Source organism: Sylvia atricapilla, chromosome 3 (assembly GCF_009819655.1).
Source record: "Sylvia atricapilla isolate bSylAtr1 chromosome 3, bSylAtr1.pri, whole genome shotgun sequence".
Lineage (NCBI taxonomy): Eukaryota > Metazoa > Chordata > Aves > Passeriformes > Sylviidae > Sylvia > Sylvia atricapilla.
The window spans coordinates 31400161-31420273 of NC_089142.1; the positions used below are offsets into that span (position 1 = coordinate 31400161).

Sequence of the window (20113 nt, forward strand, 5' to 3'; positions counted from 1 at the left end):
TGCAAAACCTCAGGTACTTTTTTTAAACTTGTGTTTCCTGGTAGTGGCTGAATTCAATCACTGCTCTGTCCTTCAAGTGGATTTTTTTCAGCTTGTGACACTCCCCAGTCATACTTTATTAATAAATTATGAAGTTGGCATAAGAATATGTAAGAATGCAAAAAGCCCTGTCAGTGAACAAAGCAGAAGCATCTGGATATGAACTGGGGATGCTGGATTTTAACTTTTGCTGAAATTTTGGCAGTAATTTTAGGATTTGTTTCTCATGCAACATGGTTATGTCCAGAGCCCTGACCATGCTACTTGGGGTGTAAAAGACAGCCTTGTTTTTAGTGGTTGTGTGACATATCGTTTAACTACTATTTTGAACTAGCATTTTAAAAGCAAATGATAGGTTTGTGAAGAAATGAAGGTTTGGTTATATCCAGAAATAAACTCAGCTGTTTAGCAACTATGCCCATGATTGCAATTGAATCTAGAGGTCAGGCCTGGCTGGAAAAATTTCCTTTTTCAGTATCATACAATAAAGAAAAAATGGCCAACAGCCAGTTGTGAGTGAATACAGATGTTGTTTACAGGATTTATTGTATAGTGATGAAGATGCTGTTTCGTAGACTTCATGGGCTGTGGCGAAAGGCTGGAAGTAAATAGAAGTAAATGTGATACTGGAGGTTTTAGAACATAACTTTCTGTGTGCAGTTAAAAGAGGCTACTATGTTCTGTTCATGGGAGGAAAGTAAATCACAAGTTTTCCTGTAATTTCACAATACAGTTGCCAAGGAATAACACAGCTTACTGTTAACCAAGACCAGCATCATTCTCAAAGAGATCACAGCCAGCCTTTCCCTTCAAACTTTTCTAACCTGTTCTTTGAGGCAGTAAAAAGCAGGTCATGTGCAGCATGTGCTGACAGATCCTCTCAGGGGCAAGAAATGACCTTTTCTGCTTGGAGCTGTACAGCTTTCTGGTGGGCCACTCACTCTTTTTGCCTTGCTGCTGCTTATGGCAAAGGGATCTGCAGCCTTCATTGTTTGTGAGAAATTTTGGATCTTCTTTTTCCTTCAGATATGGGAAAAGAAAAATGTGGGACACTTTCCTGGACTTCTGGAGTTTGTTGCCAGTGTTTTCTTTACTGTTTGGCAGGCTTATTTCTTTCATGCTGAGAGAGGCAAGTTACACCTTGGTGGTATGAGATTACAAATTTTGGAATCACTAAAACCTGACAGTTTAGTATGTGAATGAGTTTTGGAGGGGAGTAAGGAACAGCCAGGAGAAGTGAGCCTTTTAAGCTAAGTGGATTCTATTCTTATTTGGGTAAGGACTATAAAGTAGGTTTAAAAGAAACCAAAACCAAACCAACAACAGCAAAAAACCATGAAAAAAGGGACCAATTCAGCATATTTAAAATGGCACCATTAGCCATTCAGAGTGTGCCAACCTTGGCAACTTTCCTGGTTAGCTCAATGAGTATTGCGTGCAATCAAATACTCCCTTTTAATTGGGAGCTTATTTAGCTGTATAACTTGAGGAGTATAAGGTTTGAATATCTTGGCCTTTGCATCTTTTTTACTTGCAGATCAAAATTGTTTTGAAACAATTTTCATGTCATTTTTTAATAGAAAATAAAGTTCCTTAAGAGCAAGACCTGTAATGTTTCAGTATCAGGAGGGTCAGCCTTTAAAGGACTTACAAGATGATAAATCGAGACTAAATATATTTGTGGTTTATTTGAAAGCCATATGCTCAGCCACACAAAAAGAGTGAACACATTCAGTTGTCTCAAGTGCCAAGAGACTGGATTTCTGCTCACATGCCTTAACATGTCCTGTAGCAAAAATACAAGTGTTTGTACACCTGATCAAGTACAGACAAGTATCCATAAGTCATATGACTCACTGCATGGACATACAGATACATTGTGTGAGTCTTTACATGTGTATCCATATATGTGTATAAACACACTCCCAGTATAGTCTTGGCTTTGAATCTATCTTGCACTTCTGATTTAATCATGAGATAGACTCCCTTCTTGGTTCACAAGGTAGGAAAGCTGGATAAAGAGCTTCAGGGAGCAGTGTGTGGATCCCACAAAAAAAAAAAAAAAATGCTTCTGGTCTTCAATCTTCTCCATGTCGAAGTCCAAGGGGTGTCCTCTGTGGGCTAAGTGAATTGGAGAAAGGCTAGCTCCAGTCTGCAGTGGCCGTTTCCTTTCATACTGAATAATAGAAATAAACATAATAAACTGAAGTCTGTGTAGTAAATCCTGATGGTTTATTCAATTTGTATACAAAGTGTTTTGATTAATTTTAGCTTTATTTTTTTCTTATAGGAAATACTGGCTAGATCCCACAATGGAAGACGGGAAGCCCGTTTGGGCTCCACACCCGACTGATGGATTTCAGATGGGGATGATTGTGGACATTGGCCCTGATAACTTAACTATTGAGCCTTTGAATCAGAAAGGCAAGGTAAGTGTGTCACAAACAAAGGAAAAGAGAAAAAACATACAAGAAACCACTGACCTTACATGTAGGCCAGGTCTTTGTCACTATCTTCAATGGCACACAGCCTAAAGGAGTGGAAAATTAGTTTTCTGTTCCAAGTTTGGCTAAGGATCTTTGTTCAGCTTTAGCCTGTACTGCAATGGACCCCTCACACTGGCGAGAAGTGCATACTTAGTCAGTTTTCTTCATGTGCATTGAGTACGTACTCATAAAAGAGAGGAGGTTTGAATCTCCATAGTCATTTGATTCAGTACTGAATGCTTTATTTTTCTCAATTAGACACTGATTAAGAGGCTGCTGTTGAGATTAGCTTCTCTCTTTTTCCTTACGTTCATAGGAAGGGTCCTACAGGGTATGCTGGGCCTTTGCTAAGATTAGATACCATTAGACTGATGAAGACAGAGAGATGAATCCTCTTAACTCAAGTACCTTGAGAAGTAATATGATGTCAAACAAAGGTCCTATGGAATTGCTACATCTAATTAAAGTTCAAAATAAATGTAACTTTTAAAATGAAGACTTAATTCATCCTAATTAGTGTGTTCCAGTGCTTGATTTATCATGACATCTTTCAGACTCAGTATGTTGTAACTAAATGTCAGTTTTTACAGGAAGCTCCTTGTAGCTATCAATTATCCTAATTCAAATGGTCAGATTCCTGGGCTTTACTAGCTGGAATAAGATTATCACTGCCTAAAGAGTTGTGATTTTGGTCTTTTTGGATATATTTTTTGTGCCCTTTCCAATAGTTTGGTTTTTGTTTATATTCAAGGATGTAAAAAAGACAACAATGTGTTTTGTTACTTCTTTTTTTATGTCAGCAGTAGGAGGAATGCCTTGTCACAGGTCAAAAGGTTATGCAGCAGTCCTTCCTTTTGGGGAAATGTTTGTAGGCTTTTTTGTGCATCTTGGAGAGGGAGTTGATTTTGCCTTCCTTAGAAATACAAAGCAAGTGTGCCATCTGATTTTTGAGTGGGAGAGATAAAGTCTGTAGGTTTAGTAATAGTATTCATCTGTCAGTTTGAGGAGGAGCAAGGATATTTCTGAGTTACTATTTATTTCTAACATGTGCTCCTTTCAGGGGCGATATACAGTTTAAAAAAACCAACAAAACAACAAATAACGATCCTAAAATACAAATACTTTGTTTCACGGTTTCCTCAACAACAACAAAAAATCTCTTTTGTCTAGGGAGTTTGTTATTCTGCTGTTGGCTGTTTTGAATTAGGCGGATCAATCAAGACCCTAATGTTCATTCATCAAAGGGAGCAAACACTTCCCAGTCTAAGTGCTGTAGAGATTATGGTCCCATATTTTTAACTATTACACTTAATTAATTAACCTTATATTAGTAAAGGTGGAGTAAAAGATTTTCTTGATTACCTTCTCAGTCTTTTCAAGGTGTCATTGATTTCTTTTTAGAGAAACATTTCTCATTGTTTTTTTACTTTTTAAGATGACTCTAACCTTGTGCACTTACGCCATTCATTTGAAGTAGTCAGCATTAATACTCATTATCACTTTGTTTTCTTAAAATGGTAGTTCAGAAGAGCTCTTCAGCAAGAATGGATGAGCCAGCAGCTCCAGAGTTGCTCATGATAATTACAGGGAGGAGAGGAGTAACCTGATCTTGTAAACATATCCGGGCAGTGTAACTTATTATTATTTTTTAATCTGGGTCATTACCATGTCATAGGTATTCTCTGTAGGCACTGGTAGCTTACCAGAGGTCACAGTCTGAAAAGGAAATGTGTATGCATGTGTTTGATTATTGCCTTTTATGACACTGTTGTCAGTAACTGCAGTATATGCTGCCAGGCACCAGTTTCACCATGCCTTAAACCCCTCCCTCCCATCCCCACCTGTAGCCAGCTCTGGAACTGCAGAGTGGCACCCTCCCACCTCTTCCTGCCGAGCTGTGCCTGGCACCCCAAATGAGGTCAAACAGATCCAACTTGAAGAAGTGGAAAGTTTTCAGGATGCCAGCAAGCAGTGGAAGGGGGGCAGAGGAGCTGAGGCCATTGTGGTGGCAGGTTGCTTCACCTTATGAAACCAAGTTACCCAGTCCAGACTCTGTGAAGACCAACACATTAATTCACTTAAACCTGTCAGCAGCAGTTTTGGGCACCACAGCCCATCCCCCAGCGTTTACAGTTCTGTGCAGAGGCTGTGTGTCTAAGGGAGGTGAGGATCTGAGTCACCCAGCCTGCCCTACACAAAGAACAGTACTGCGAGCCACAGGAGCATTTCACTGCAACAGAGGATGTTACGAGATGGGAACCTCTTCCCAACAAGTAGATCATTGGCTTGCAAGGCTTATAAATGCCAGGACTGGAAAAAAAAGCCAGAGAAACTGGAGAGTGCTCTGCTAATGAGCATGGTCCCACCTAGAGCTGGAGCTGCCCTGAGAATGGGCTCCAAACTGGATTGGTGGTACCAGAGCTGCCAGTCCTGGCCGATGGCCCACCAGCAGTCACATGCTGGTGGTACAAGAAAGGAGGCATGTAGGAAGGGAACCACCTGATAAACTCAACTGGTATTACACTTTCATTTCTCCTTAAAGTCTTCTTCTCTGAATGTACTGGGATTCCTAATCTTGAATCTTGTTGCATCTATCTTTTTGTTCTTTGAGGCTAAAACAAGGAGAAGGCAGATGGCAGTGAAATTGCCAAATGGAGAATTTACTCTTTTACTGGATGTAGCAAATGTAATCAAAGTGATTAGGAAGAGATGCACTGGAAGGGCTTGCACCCTGAGATGCCATTCTGGACAGTCATGCCTTGGGGCACTGAGGAGTAGGAGGCAGGCACTTCTTAGAGCATCAGCAGTCTTGAGTTTCTGGCAGTCATTGGGAAGGCGTGACGTGCTGCAGGCACTCGCTGACACCCTTCCTGCCATCAACTGAGAGACACTTTATGGCTCTGTGCCACTTCTGAAGGGTCATGGAAGGCTTTATGGGCCACCTGCTCTGGTATGCTGTGAATAACCAGAAAGGTATTTTTCCCAGCTAAGTATAAAGGAACAAATGTACTTTGAAAGTAAGGATCAGAATGTTCAAAGTTCAATGCTTCAAGCTAAGGTGTTTTTTTTTGTGTATTTTTTTTTTTTAAACAGTGAGTGCAACTTGCTTGTCTAAGTGAGATATGCTCTTGTCTGTCTTACACACAGTTGGTACTGCTGTGGGTTGGTTTGTGAAGTACAGCTGAGAGTAGGGATGTCTCCTGTCTGTATCTGGAAGGTATAAAGGAAGGCATGGTTACACCTATTAGATTACATGGTAGAAAGATCATGCTTGAATGGAAAGATATCTTTTTTCACTCATCTAGTTTCTGGGAGAATAGTTAAGATTGCCATTGGATTTCAAGGGTTGCTTCAATACAAAAAAACACTTTAGAATGTCCTAAACCTTGTTTTATTTCCTAAGACCACTTTATTGTCCCATAAGATTAATAAATTCTCCCCTTTCTTAGAACAAACTTGTCCTAAGCTATGATTAATGCAAAAGTCTCCCCTCAAGTATCTGAATGGTTTTTTTCCTAAAAACAATTGTTTAAAAAAATTAAAAATGGGATAATATAGTAATTTTTTTATTATTTTCTTATTGATATATCTAGGATACCTTGCTCATTTTCTGTTTAAAATACTGGATTTGAGTACTCGGAGCTCTGCACATATAGCTACCATACTTACCTGTGTAACAAGTATCTTACTTTACATAAAGCAATATTCCAACTGTGACATACAGCAGTGAATTATTTTGTTGACATAGTTGAAACTATACTTGTGTTCTTACCTAAAACAGTCCAACAGAAAAACCACTAGCTTTCAGATAGGAGATGATACAGCATGAATTCTCTGAATTCTTTTTTTGTTGTTGTTGTTTAAATTTATCTTGACTCAGAAGGCTGAGTGGTGAGGACATTGAAAAAGCCCTTACTCTTCTGGGATAGTTCTAGCATGGCTGACTTTAGCTCCACAAATGTTAAAGTATCAGAAGTTTATGAAGAGTCTCACAGAATAGCTGGGAATTGTGTTCATTCTCTCCTGTCTTTGTTAGTGATTAATGGGTTTACACATCAACAGACAAGAACAAGAAGTGAAGTTACATTTTTGTGAAGCTGGTCATATTATTTTTAAACTTTCCCACTGTTTCATGCACAGGGAACTGTTCATGTGGGGAACTGTTGCATTCAAATACATCTTTACCAAACAAGATTTATCTTTGCTGTTGACAAACTTGTAGAGAAAATTATGACGATAATATGCTGTAATACTGTGAGAGGGAGGAAAGGGTGTGGTGAATGTCTGCCCTGCTAAAAGTCTTGAATAGCAGTAGGCATCTTTCTGATGTCAGTAAAGATGGTGAAGGCTTCCATGACCCTCACAAGCTCTGAGAAAGGATATTTTGGATGAAGATGGTGTGATGGATGTTCAGCTGTTCCAACGTCATCAAGCAGCTTTGTTTCCCTTAGGAAAACATCTTGTACATATTTTTCGGCATTAGATCCTGATAAGGGGATGACAAAATATATTTTATTATGGCTACAAATTGCATACTTTATAATAACTTCGTAGGGAAGGGATATTGCAGATTTAAAGTTTTCCATCTGGCAGCAATTAGTTCTGCTCTGAGACATTTTTAACCATTCCCACTTCAAAAAGAGTTGGAATTTGTGGCTGTTAATGATAGTGTAAGCCCCAGGACCTCTCATACTGTTGTGCTCAAGCAAATATGAAACAAGTTGCTGTCTTTCTCCTAAATTTCCCTATGAGATGTTTCTCATGGGACTACCTTGCTGAGTACAATTTAAACAAGCAAACATGTTTGTTTATTAAGTTCATTCTTTAGATTCAGTTGGTTGCCTTTTCAAATATTAGACTAGACTTCTTGTCTCCATTTCCATGGGGAAAAGGAGCCTGTGCCTGCAGTGGCATGGTGGCTGTCATGTTTAATTGGTACAACAGGGGTTTTGTTCATTCATCACTAGCTCAAACAAGCTGTTACTACAGTAAACAACAAAAAAATATAATTAAAAAATCTCCTCTGTACTAGAGTTATTTTTTGTGCAAATGCTGTAATGCATGTGTGCCTGGATGTTTTTCCTTCCTTTTTAGAGCAATATAAATTATGATTTCTGGAGATGAAAAAAGAAACAAAGTTGCTTTTGTTATGAATTTTTCCAGTTGGATGTGAACACTTGATAAATGGTTGTTTTGTATAACTGGAATACAAAGGTTGAAGGAAGGTCCTGTTTTACTTTAATATTGATTTATTTAAGAAAAAACCCCAATAAACAACCAAAGCTACAGTATTTGGTGATACAGAGGATGTCATGCATTGACCATTAATATTTTAAGTAGGAATATTTTAAAAAAGCATATAATAATGATGGCACAGTTCTTTGACTGAACTAATGATTTGCCTTTTATTCTTTCTACTTTGCAAAACTGAGGAAATTGTGTGTCATTTATGATGCTATTATCTTTGCAGTACTTATTTTAGTCCTATTTTTTGTATTGCACAGTATGACATACAGTTTTTGACCTGAGAATCAAATATTATTGCACTAAAATATGTATTACAGTAAATTCATTTTTATAATGTAGTGTAGTAATGTAAATGCAGCAGCTTTTTGCCTGCATCTAGTAACTCAGTAAAATTTCCAGTTCTGAAGTATAAAACTGGTGACTTCAAATGAAGTTGTGCACAACTACAGTGCACTCAACTTGTATTGATTGCATGAGATGTCTTTGAAGTGTATTTCTATTTTATGGAATTCTGACAATATTAATGTTTCTTACCTAACAGACTTTCCAGGCAGCTATCAATCAAGTGTTTCCTGCAGAGGAGGATAGCAAAAAGGATGTGGAAGATAATTGTAAGTTATGAATTAAAAATAAATTACACATTTGAAAAAAATATCTGCAATGAAATTAATATTGTTTCCTTACAAGCTTCCTGTTTCTTCCTTGTTGTCTTCGTTTAACCTTTGCTAGTCCTTTAAACTTCTTAAAGGATGCCCATTTAAAATATAATTTATTGTAGGGTTTAGTTTTCATTTGAACACTTTAGAGGAATGGATAGTTATGTAACTCCCATACAGAACTGTTGCTTGACTTCAGAAATACTCCATTCAGCATTATGGGTGTAACTGTACTTTTTATAGTGTGGCAAAAAACTCAGTTTCTTTATTAGCACCTGTATTTGTACAGCATTTTCCTGCATTTAAGGAATTTCTCAGATTACCATTCCTGTGGAAGTAGGAGTAATGGGAACAAAAACAACAAAAAGTTGAGTTCCCAAAACTGGGAATCTGGACCTACCAGGACCATTCAAAATAGACAGACTTGAATTGGACACAGGAGTGCAGGTGGAGGAGTTTTGAGGCGAGCTTGTGTAATAAATGTCACTGTGTACCTGCAGCACTTCTATTTTGTTCAGTATTTTATAGTTAGGTGGATGGAAACAGTTGTCAAATCTGGGGAAAGAGGAGAGAACACTGAGAAAGCTGAGTGAGTGCTGTTATCAGCTTTTAGACAGCTGTTAATATTTTGCTGTTGCTGCACTCTATGAGCAAATCACAGAGTCTCTCCTGTCTTGAATATTGATGAAGGTAAGACTTTTAAACATTTCCTATAGTGTTTACTGCTTGGTGAAAATACTCAAGACTTTGTAAATAGTGGGCAAAAATATCTTCTATTGTTCTTTATTTAAAATAGAGGCTAGAGGTCTGGTCCAGGTGATGTAACCTCAATTTCTGTCCTGGAATATTTACATCCCGTGACAGGAAATGCAGCTGTTACAGCTTCTCCATAAGAAACAAAAAGATGAGATCTGAGTCTTACGATCTGACTTAGATGGTGCAGTGTCGTTAGAACCAAGCTGGTAGCCTTGCTTTTAGCTGCTTATATTTTTGCAAAAAAGAGTGGGTTCAAACTTTTCAAAGCTGTTTTGTGTTTGCTCTGTACATGGTGATTGTTAGGGAAATGTACTTAATTTGTGCATGTGTCCCAGTGATTTTGCTGAGACTTCCTGACACCTCTGTGTCCTAGTCAGGGAATTGAAATCTGGAATGAAATTATGGAAATAATTTAAGATTGCAACAGAATACTATTCAACTAAGTTAGTCACAGAAGATACCTTCTTTGGCTCCTTGAGAAGATAAAACTTAAAAATACTTTGTTCAATAATCCTTTCTGTATCAAACGTTATTTTAATTTTCCTAACGTATTCTAACTTGTGGTTCATTTGCAGGATGTGTGAATCCCAAATTCAATTTCCTTCTCTGTCAGAGAGTATTTGTGTTGGGTATCATTGATTTTTAAGAAAAAAACCTATACTGAGTGTTTATAATATTGTTCTAAAAAAATCTGGAAAGGTGGATATAAGGACAGGGTATTGGATAAGACTGTTAAAAATCCCCCAGTTCTACAGATGTAGAGCCTTGCAAATACATAATAAAATAATTTTCAATAGAAACCCTGCTTCATGGTATGTGGAGAGCCACTGTGAGTAAATTTGGCATTAACATTTCCTAGTGTTTAGAACCTCATTTCACTTACGTGAACTTTGTTTGCATGTAAGTAAATATATGGACAACTAAATGCACATATATGCAATGATTATATTTAGACATGAGCCATATGAATATTCAGAATTCTCTCTCTCCAGCGGCTTCCTTTGCCTTTGGATATGTATCCCTCTTCTAAAGGATATATTCCAAAGAAGATGAATTTTCAATTTGCTGACATAAGCCTTAAGTTTGCATGTCTTGAGGTGATGGCATTCTCTTGGGGAGCCAGCTCCCTACTGAGTCTGCAGGTATAATAGTTGCTTTAATTGCAATGAGAGCACTGGGGACACAATGAAGTCTGAGGTCATTTGCTTTTTAGATAAGCAACCTAATAAAAAGTTGATGATTAACTGCTTCCTTTAAAAACTCTGTGAGCTTCCTACAAAGATATGGTCAAGGTGTTGATAGACAATTACTATGTAATAGTTTCTCATCTTAATAATGAGATGAGAATGACTAAATGACTTCAAATTCAAGTTTGCTATTTTTTACCACGCTGTCCCCTCCCAGGCACATACAGGGGCAGAAGGAGACTTCCAACTTTCATTAGAGCAAGCAGGAGTATCTGTTTCTGACCCATTTCCTTTAAATGTCTCTTTCTCTTGGGATGACCCCCAATAAAAGAGGTGAAGGCAGACCTGCAATTTGTGGTCTCATTGCCATTTTCTCTGCCCTGTGAACTGAGAATGCCTGGGGAGGAGGGGAAGGCGAGTCTTGCTGTGCAGCCCCGGGTGTCTGTGCTCAGTTGCCACAGCTACCAGTGACTGTGGGGTTGTGGGGGAATGTGTCTGCTGTGGTGGCAGAGGAGGAACTGTGGTGATGGGGGCCAGCCTGCTGTTTTGTGAAGGAATTGTGCACAGCCACGATTTCAAGGCTGTTATGATCCAAAGGGAGAGTTTACTTAGGGTAAAGCTAAAGTGTGTCATGTATGCCTCTGCCAACACAGGAATATGAGTGCAAGGGATTTTGTGGAGGAAGGTGGTTTCTTCCGAGCAAACCAGAAGCTGTGAGGTCCTTTGAGAAGTGTGAAAATTCCAGATATTTGAAACAAAGCTGTATTTAGTCATGTCATGGAGGGAAGGGCTGTTATTCAGCAGAGCTATGCAAGCCAAAGGAAGGCTGCAATTGGCTGGTAGACCTGACCTTGTTTCAGGCCAGTCTAGTGCAGGTAAATAGGGGATAGAGCCACAGCCACTCCTCAGTCCACTGCAAAAGGAAGGGTAAAAGATAGAAAACAAAAACACAGATGTTTTTGAGAAGCTCCCATTTTCCTTTGCCAGTATATTTTGGTTCAGCAGGAGTGTTGAAGGAGATGTTAAGCGCTGCTTACTGAACTCCAGGGCAAGGTGTCTGGGGAGGCTGACTTTAGGTCATACAAAGTGGTAGCCCTTTTTGCACATTTGTGTAAATAAGTTAGACTACATTTTTGCTGCTGCAGCCCTTGAGAAAGGGTGTCAGTTTAACATAAAACAACTGTGTGTGACCCTTGTGTGAGGTGCAAGGTAGTGGTTACTATTACAGAATCACAGAACAAATTAGGTTGGAAAATACCTCTGAGATCACTGAGTCCAACCTCTGACCTAACACCACTGTGTCAACTAGACTGTGGCATTAAGTGCCATGTTCAGTCTTGCCTTAAAAAGAAAAGACATTAACAATGCAGTGCTTACTCCATCCACAGTAATTGGGTGTATACAAGTTTTTATACTGTATTACTTATGGAAGGTGTATCAGCGTGGCAGTCTGTCAGTTGTCGCTACACAAAATAGTGTTATACATTTGATTTTAAGCAGTGAGATAAAAAGGATTGAGCATATTTGAAAATGGAGGCTATGTAATGAGTTAACGCCCTCATTTAGTTTAGGGATAATATTTTTAAGTGTTAACAGTGGGAACTGGAAATTACCTCTGTAATTAAGGCTGCTGACACTTTCCAGTGCTTTATAGCTGAAAACAAGGTCCAGCTTTGCCAGAATGGGAATCCATACTGTCTGAAGCTTTCTGTGGGTGCCACCACCCTGTAGCATTTCACCAGTTCCAGAATCACAGAATGTTCTGATCTGGAAAGGACCCATAATGAGTCCAGCTCTTAAATAAATCATAGCCCATAAAGGGATCAAACCCACGACACTGGTCTTAGTAGCACCATGCTCTAACCAACTGAGCTAATCTCAGGGTCAGGTGTTTTATGTTAAAGAATAAAGGAGAAAAATACAGCTATGTTTTGATGTGTTAGCATTTTTCCCCCCCAAACAGTTTCTCTGAGGAGGCCTAGTACTCATAAAATTCAGAATTGAAGTAGGAAAGTCTTAGTTAGTGCCTAGTGCTGTGATGCTACTCTTGCTGCCTCCAGATTAGATGTTTATATTCATCAATTCAAAAACCACCAGGAGCCAGCTGTTACTCCAAATGTCAGTTAGGTGGCATTACCCTGGGAACATCATGGCTGAGGTCGGATAGGGGAGCTGGAAGGAAGGAAACAGTCATTGGTAAGGATTTTGGTAGGCACCAGTTTCTGTGCTTAGAGGCTGGTGTGAAGGCAGACGTACTGTGTCTGACTGACTGATTAAAGGAGCTTACATTGAGCAGAGCCTGTATTTGTGGCTCCTGCCGTCCAACTCTTTGTTCAGCAGCTTTCTGTAACTCCAGTTGCACAGTTAAGACCAGGTCTGTGGTTTATAAAATGTATATCGAGTCAGTACTCCTGCTTCAATCCTATAATTTCTTTAAAATTGAATGCCTCAATGATATTCAATTGTAAAGAAATGATAGGATTAAGCTGTAAATAAGGAGAGGGGAAGAAAATTCTCCTCAATTCAAGATTTAGTTTTATGTCTGTACTTAAACGTAGTCCTGAGCTCTTAATGATATGTGGTTGTTTTTTATTTGCAGGTTCCCTGATGTATTTGAATGAAGCCACTCTCCTTCACAATATCAAAGTTCGGTACAGTAAGGACAGAATTTACGTAAGTATTGTGTGTCATGACAACCAGTCTAATAGAGATGTCCTTTCAAAAATTCACCAAGTGTTTCCACTTCTGATTTTTTTCCTGTAACAGAACTGCTATGATGGAAAGGTCGAGGTTGTAGGCCTTTTTTTGCCTTTTTTTCCTTCCATTGTACTTTTAGATCAGAATCCCATCTGATTTTTAGCAGGCAGAGCAATAGGTTTTTCTCTACATGACTGTGTGCAACCATAGCACAGCTTTGTATCACAAATGTTTCTACAGGTAACTTATTTCACTGTTAACAAAGATGGTTTTCTTTCTTCATTATTTTTGAACGAAGCAAACAGGTGCCGTCTTTGACACCTCCTAGCTCAGATGTCCATCTTAATCTTTTATATTGCTATCAAATTGCCTAATTGTACTTAATGAATTCTGACTAAATTACATTTTGTCCTTGCCATCTGCCAAGACACTGACAGCTGTGAAACAGAAGATAAGAGCTTTCTTTCTTTTTTTTTTCCTAATAGAAAGCTGGCTAGGGATTATACAGAACAATTCTACATATTTTGAAGTGTCTGTGTTAAAATAATCGACTTTTCTTTTAGCATATATTGTAAAATTAATTTAGCTAAGCACTTTTATATAAATGTAAAAAGAAAGTATAATTGTTTTCTTCTGTTGCAGTTAATTTACATAGCTTTAAATTTTTTATGGCTCAAGATCAAGCACCACATTTAAAATAAATTAATAAAAATGGACATTTGAATGCTGTTCTGGAAAAAGAATCCTTAAAGAAACCCAGCGAAACAATAAAAACCCCCAAGGAAGTAAAATTCTGAATATGAAGTGATCATGGGATAGGATAGTATTTTTGTTCATAAAGCCTTTCTTCAGTGTAAAAGTTATTACTAATATGTTGTGCACAACGTGTGTATTTTCTGAAGAAAAAAAAAAAAAAAAACAAAAAACCAAAGACTTTTTTTCCATTTATAATTTAGCTACATTTCCCTTGTAAACAGTTTTATGCCTTTTTTAAAATCCTGGTTAACAATATTTATCTTGTTATTAAAAGGAAAAGTAATACTAGTACTTGCAACTCTTGAAGACAAATTTTCCTTCAGTGGGATTATTGCTGAAAACAGAACTATCTAAGAAACATCATATATTGTGTGATCCAGCCTTCTATTAATGTATCACACAATAGTGTTCAAATTTCAGCTTTCTAGGGACATTCTCAGTGACAACAAAGCAAATAAGTTATTCAAGCTGGAGGTTTTCTTCAGGTCTTTTTCTCATTTTACTCAGATCTTTTTCTGCAAATCTGATATTTAATTTGATTCTGACCCCTCTTCTTCCCTGTATGTAACCTGGCGATTATAACCAAGCTATGAGAGTTTCTTTCAGAAACATTAAAAAAAACCCCTCTTCTCAGTCTTCCTTGTCCTATGGAAAGGTAAAAAGCAGCCTTTGTCTGAGATTCTTCTCAAATATCTTCTCTGTGAGAGAACATTTGCATTCTGTATTTCTCTCTGTGGAAGCTGCTATAGCTAATTTTCTCTTGGTTGAATGCTTTTATTGCCTGACTTGAATGCATTCCCAGTCAGGATCCTGTCAGTCCTTCCTGCTGAGTTGCTTCCATTAGATATTGAAAAGCTATCCTCCTCACTGGAGGACAGAATATTATGCTATCCATGAGCTTAGTTTATTCACTTTTGAGCAGGAGGTTTTGATGTCGCATCCTTGATCCAGTAATGCAGACTATAGGAAATAACTTGGAAGGCGATTGGGAGAAAGGTCACATTCAGGACATACTCCACAGCTCAGTGGAAATTTTTCCAGGATAATTTCACAGAAATGCTGAGAATATAGTTAAAGGAACTCTACAAATATATCCTGTCTTGTATTTGCATTAGCTGGAGACATTTATGATTGCAATTGTTTAAGGGTGGCAGCAATAGTAATAGACAATTGCTGTTAACCACTTGCTTGGATACTGCCTAGTAATTTGCTGTTCATTGTTTTCTTCACAGACTTATGTAGCCAACATTCTTATTGCAGTGAATCCATACTTTGATATACCGAAGTTTTATTCCTCAGATACTATTAAAAAATACCAGGGTAAATCGCTGGGAACGTTGCCACCACATGTTTTTGCAATTGGTATGTATTGAGCCTGTATTTGTCTCTTAAAAAACAATCATTGAATACCTCAGAATTATCTGTAAATTGCTACTTGAAGCAGCTACACCTGTAAATTGTCAACTCTGTTAGGATTATTCTGCACTTCCAGTGTTTTAAGTCTAAGCAGTTTAAATATAATTTGCAACTATTAAAACAAGCCTTAGAAATAAAGAAATTCAAATTTTATAAGTAAAAATGGCATAATAATGATTGGCACTGTCTTTCAGTGTAGCAGTTTTCTTTGCCTTTTATTACATTGCCAGAGGACATATATTTTACAGACTGAAAACACATTGAAATGTTATTTATGGCTTAAATCTGATTTCAGTCACTTTTGAAAATACAAAATAATTGGAAACTATAATCAAAGTTTGACATGTTAAAACCCTTCTCAATGTTTTGTATTTTAATTTGAAATCAAAAATATAATTAGCTGGGGTTTTAGTATCTGTTGCATAACAAGAGAGTTTTTCCAAGTTTTCTCAGATGTTACTTGTTGCGAAAGTTTCCCTTTTAAACTGAAAGATTCCCTTTTAAAAATATATAAAATTAACATTGACTACTATTTTGTAAATACATTTAATGAAAAAGATTTCATTCTAGATGGTTGATTTTGTTTTATTTTATTCTGGATATAGTTGACTGGGCCTTTGTTTTCAAGATTTTGCAGTTCTTACATGTCATTGTTGGAAGAATTACAACTATAGTATAGCTTAAAGGGAAACAGAATTTAATAAACTGTAATGCATTCAGTTGTAAAGGTTTAGTTTCTATTCCTGCAAATGTTACATTTTAATTCTTGCATTGTACCTTAACATTATCCTTGCAATTCTGCTGAGTATTAATTTTTGTCACGTTAACCATATTCTTCTTTTTAAGCTGATAAAGCATTCCGTGACATGAAAGTGCTTAAGATGAGTCAATCCATCATAGTCTCTGGAGAATCAGGAGCTGGCAAGACAGAAAACACTAAATTTGTTCTGAGGTTTGTGTGTTGGCACCAAAGCTAATACGTGAATCTCTTGTGTTTATGCATTTGGTTGACATAGAGGCAGAGCAAACTAAGATAATCTGTGGGTTATGATACAACTCAGTAAGATATGTATTAGCTTCTATGTGCACTTTATTACAGGAAATTGAGTTAAACTTAAATGCTGACATGATAATGTGCTGAAACAGCTACATACTCACAGAAACTTTAACTCGATTGTAGTGATATGGTGTAGTTATTGTGGTTTATGATGCAGCCATTTTGGTATTTGCACATGTGGTATTGTGGTTGATAAAAACCATCACTAGAGGTTTTAACTGTATCTTACCACGCACTGTTGGTTTTGCCTTAAATGTGTATTTCTGTGTTCTCTGTTGGGCTTTTTTTTTTTTAAATTTGCTTGCGTATCTTTTTAACTTTAATATACTTTGCCCTAGTTTACTGAATAAGACTGAATAGTGGGATTTATTTATTTATTTATTGATGCTCATGTGTGACCAATACTAAATCAAGCATAATAAACTACATGGAAGTCATATTGCTGATAGATATCAGCCTTGGTTCCATATCTGCATTACCTTTTAACAGCTTTTCATCACTCTGGAACACTGTAACTGGAAAGAACTGCTTCATTAAATACACCTGTGTCATAGGTGCCCTGATTATGCAGGGAAGCACAATGTGGGCAGTGTAAATATGCTCCCTTGCCTCGCCTTGGTTTCCCTCTATAAATATTTAATTCGCTTTTCCCTAACATGATGTATTTTCGAGTATTTCTCTACAGTAGAGTTATTATTTTCCACATCCCCTGAAGAATTATCCCATCTGCCTGTCTGTCCTTCATACTGCTCTGCACTGCCCCTGTGCAACCTTTCATAGATAGCTGTAAGAATTACTGCAAGGTGCTGGTAATGATTTTTTGCCAGGGACATTGTGTCTCTATTCCTGATAAGAGAAACAAAAAAAGACAGCAGGCACTGGAAGAATACCTCACAAGAGATGTTCCTAACAGAGATTATTCCTCTGCTTCTCAGCAAAGGAAGAGCTCATTACACAACAGGCCAATATTGCCACCATCCTCTACCATAGAGTCCATGTACAAAACATATCTGAGTTTTAAAAGCTGGAAGATTTTACCCTTGTATGATTAGAAAGTAAAAGGTGCTAGTACAGCTCTTTTAGTGCTTCTGAAGTTTTTTTTTTTGGAAGGCCCCATTTTCAAGAGCTGTTTTTAACTTGTCCCAGATTCACCTGTGCATTTCCAGAAAGCATGTGCTGTGAGCAGGGAAAAAAAAATTTAAAAAGACTGGAACTTTGGAGCAAGTACATTGTGGTTTTATTTTCCAATTCTTTCTTCAATTGCTAAATTGAATCTTGCCTTAAATATACACCTGTAATTTCTTATCCTCACCATCTCTGTGTGGATTTTTATTAACACTGATAGTTATGAATACAGAAACCATATGGAGGGCAACAGTCGTAAATTCAGGAAATAAACATGAAACCTTATGTGTTTGATAAGATTATTAATAAATACAGATAATACAGTAATAGTTTGATTATATCTCTATTAAATTGTAATTTGTATATGCACGTTGAAAAGAAATTTCTAGCAGGCCTTGGAGTATTGAAAAAAAATGATGTGTAAAAGAATATTTTTCTTCTAACAAAAAAGAAAATTTAAAGTTTAAAGTAAAGTTAAAGTTTATTTCAAAGTGCATAAGTATTTGAAACTTAAAATCAGAATACTTTCGCTATGGTAATTAGTATTTGTGCACAGCCATGTTAAACCCTGCTTAATTGAGGAAACCTGACATGAGATGAGTGATACTGATATTTTTATTTTGCTTTACAGGTATTTGACAGAATCCTATGGCAGTGGCCAAGATATTGATGATAGAATTGTAGAAGGTATTGAAGTTTCTTTCATTTAACTAAAAGTTCCAACATTTTTTTTTTTTTTCAGAAATATGACTCAAGAGCAAGTGAATAAAAGCTAGCATATTAATACTATCAGACTTTCTAGAGCATAATTTGCAGGTAGTTGATCTTGATCCTAGGTTTTGAAGCTTTTTTTTTTAATTTATGATTTACTTCATTTATTAAGGTATCATACAGTCATTCATCTAGAAAATGTTTATGTGTGCGTTTTAATTGAACTTTACACAGATAATGTATTTGAGGTGGTATCCAAAATGGAATTTTAAGCTGCATAAAATCTGCAAGGACAAGACTGTCTTTTCATTACTATCTGTTAGTAGTTGGAAAATGTAGCTTCTCTTCCTCACTGTCACATTCTCAAAGTCAAATAAAGTAGGGAAGTTCTTTTCTGGATAATTTTTCTGTTGTATAATTTTTTGTCAGAAATCACATAATTAAGAACAGCACATTGACTGTATCTTATCTTTACAGTAGACTCCCAAACAAGGTGAACTGAGACTGTGTTGATCCTTGTCATTGAGCCTCTTTAATGTTGCATGTACTTTCTAACTGAACAGAAAACAGCTTTTTAATAAAATAGAAATATCTGAAAAAAACCCAACCCTCAGCCAATCTAATATTTCCTCATACATCAGTTTTGGTCCTCTATAGCATATAATAAATTTATTTTGAAATTTCTTGACTATATGTCTTTTTCTTAAAATTATACTTTTACTTTTGCTGTAAATTTTTTCTGTTTTCAAATTTGTAGCACTTATTGAAGAGGAGTACTACAGGCTTTAATCTCTTGTTGATGTAGATCTCCTTAAACCAGTTCCTTAGTGAAATCCACTGTGTGCTAAAGGAACTCAAAAAGTGGGCAAGAGTTGGATAATGCCTGATGCAAATTAATTGGTACTTGTAGGTATTCCTCAAAGAGTTTGGGCTTTTAAATTTAGAACAGCATCTGATGCACGGATTCTGAAGGTTTTAGGCATGATTTTAATGAATATGCTTGTGGCATATGTATTACTAGAGGAAGTTTCAGCCCAGCTGAAAGACCTTGTGAAATTTGGTTTTATTCATAGTCCTTTCTTTAAAGCTTAGTATTACATAAAATGTCTGAATAGTTATCAAAGATCTTGTAAGAAGTCAGATTTGCATTTTTAGAAACTTTATTGTTAAAAAAATGAAAATACAGTCAAACCAAAAATGCTAATTCTCATGTCCTATTACATGATGCATTATCACCCATATTGTATCCAAGCATTGATGTCATTCCTTCACTCCTTAATTCTTGTAGGAGCAAATATTTAAATGGTTGTCAGTGAAGTTTTAAATCTGAGTTTCTCCTCACTTAGTTTCCAGTGCTTATTTTAAGCTAGAAGTCTTAAAATATCTTGCAGATATTTTTAGTGGTTTATTGTTAACGTGATCCAGTAAGATGTTTTTCTTTGATCTTCAAAGCTAGCAAAATGCATTCTTTCAGAGACCTTCTATTTCATAACTGATAAACAATTTCAAACTGCTTAAACTGTGCATGATGTTTGTGTGTGTATACATGTGTATATGAGAATTAGATTGCTTGCTGTCACTCTTTCTCTATGGGCTTTAACATGCTGAAAAGCAGCAGCCAGTAAAAAATAAAATCAGTCAGTCATTTAATTGACCTAATTTGAAAGGGCAGTGTTAAGTGGTTTTTGAAATCAACACACTTTTCTAATATTATATTTATTAATTTCCAAATCAATCTAATATATTGCATGCATGACATTTAAGTGGCATTTTTGTCTGTGGAAAAAATGGGTAGTTAGATTTCATGAATAATAAATAATCAGGAATTGTCAAATTCTGTGTTATCTCACATAGTTTATGTATCAGTTATTTACCTATGGAAGGACATCATTGGATAACTTTTGGCATTTGTCTCTGAATTTCTTGTAGTATTGATTCAAGTATATTACAGTGTTATGAAATACTGAAGTACTTAATTTT

The 20113-nt window shown here is 36.7% G+C and overlaps 1 protein-coding gene across 4 annotated transcripts in view; it reads left to right on the forward strand.

Moving 5' to 3' along the window:
• The window catches only part of MYO6 (myosin VI), a 102908-nt gene that overhangs the window by 27461 nt on the left and 55334 nt on the right, over window positions 1–20113 (forward strand). For all 4 annotated transcript variants that reach the window (XM_066315041.1, XM_066315042.1, XM_066315043.1 and 1 more), the window contains exons 2-7: window positions 2330–2468; window positions 8314–8383; window positions 12971–13044; window positions 15057–15186; window positions 16087–16192; window positions 18054–18109. In XM_066315041.1, the coding sequence (XP_066171138.1) occupies window positions 2352–2468; window positions 8314–8383; window positions 12971–13044; window positions 15057–15186; window positions 16087–16192; window positions 18054–18109 (553 nt within the window). In that variant the 5' untranslated portion in view covers window positions 2330–2351. The remainder of the gene's footprint in view (window positions 1–2329; window positions 2469–8313; window positions 8384–12970; window positions 13045–15056; window positions 15187–16086; window positions 16193–18053; window positions 18110–20113) is intronic.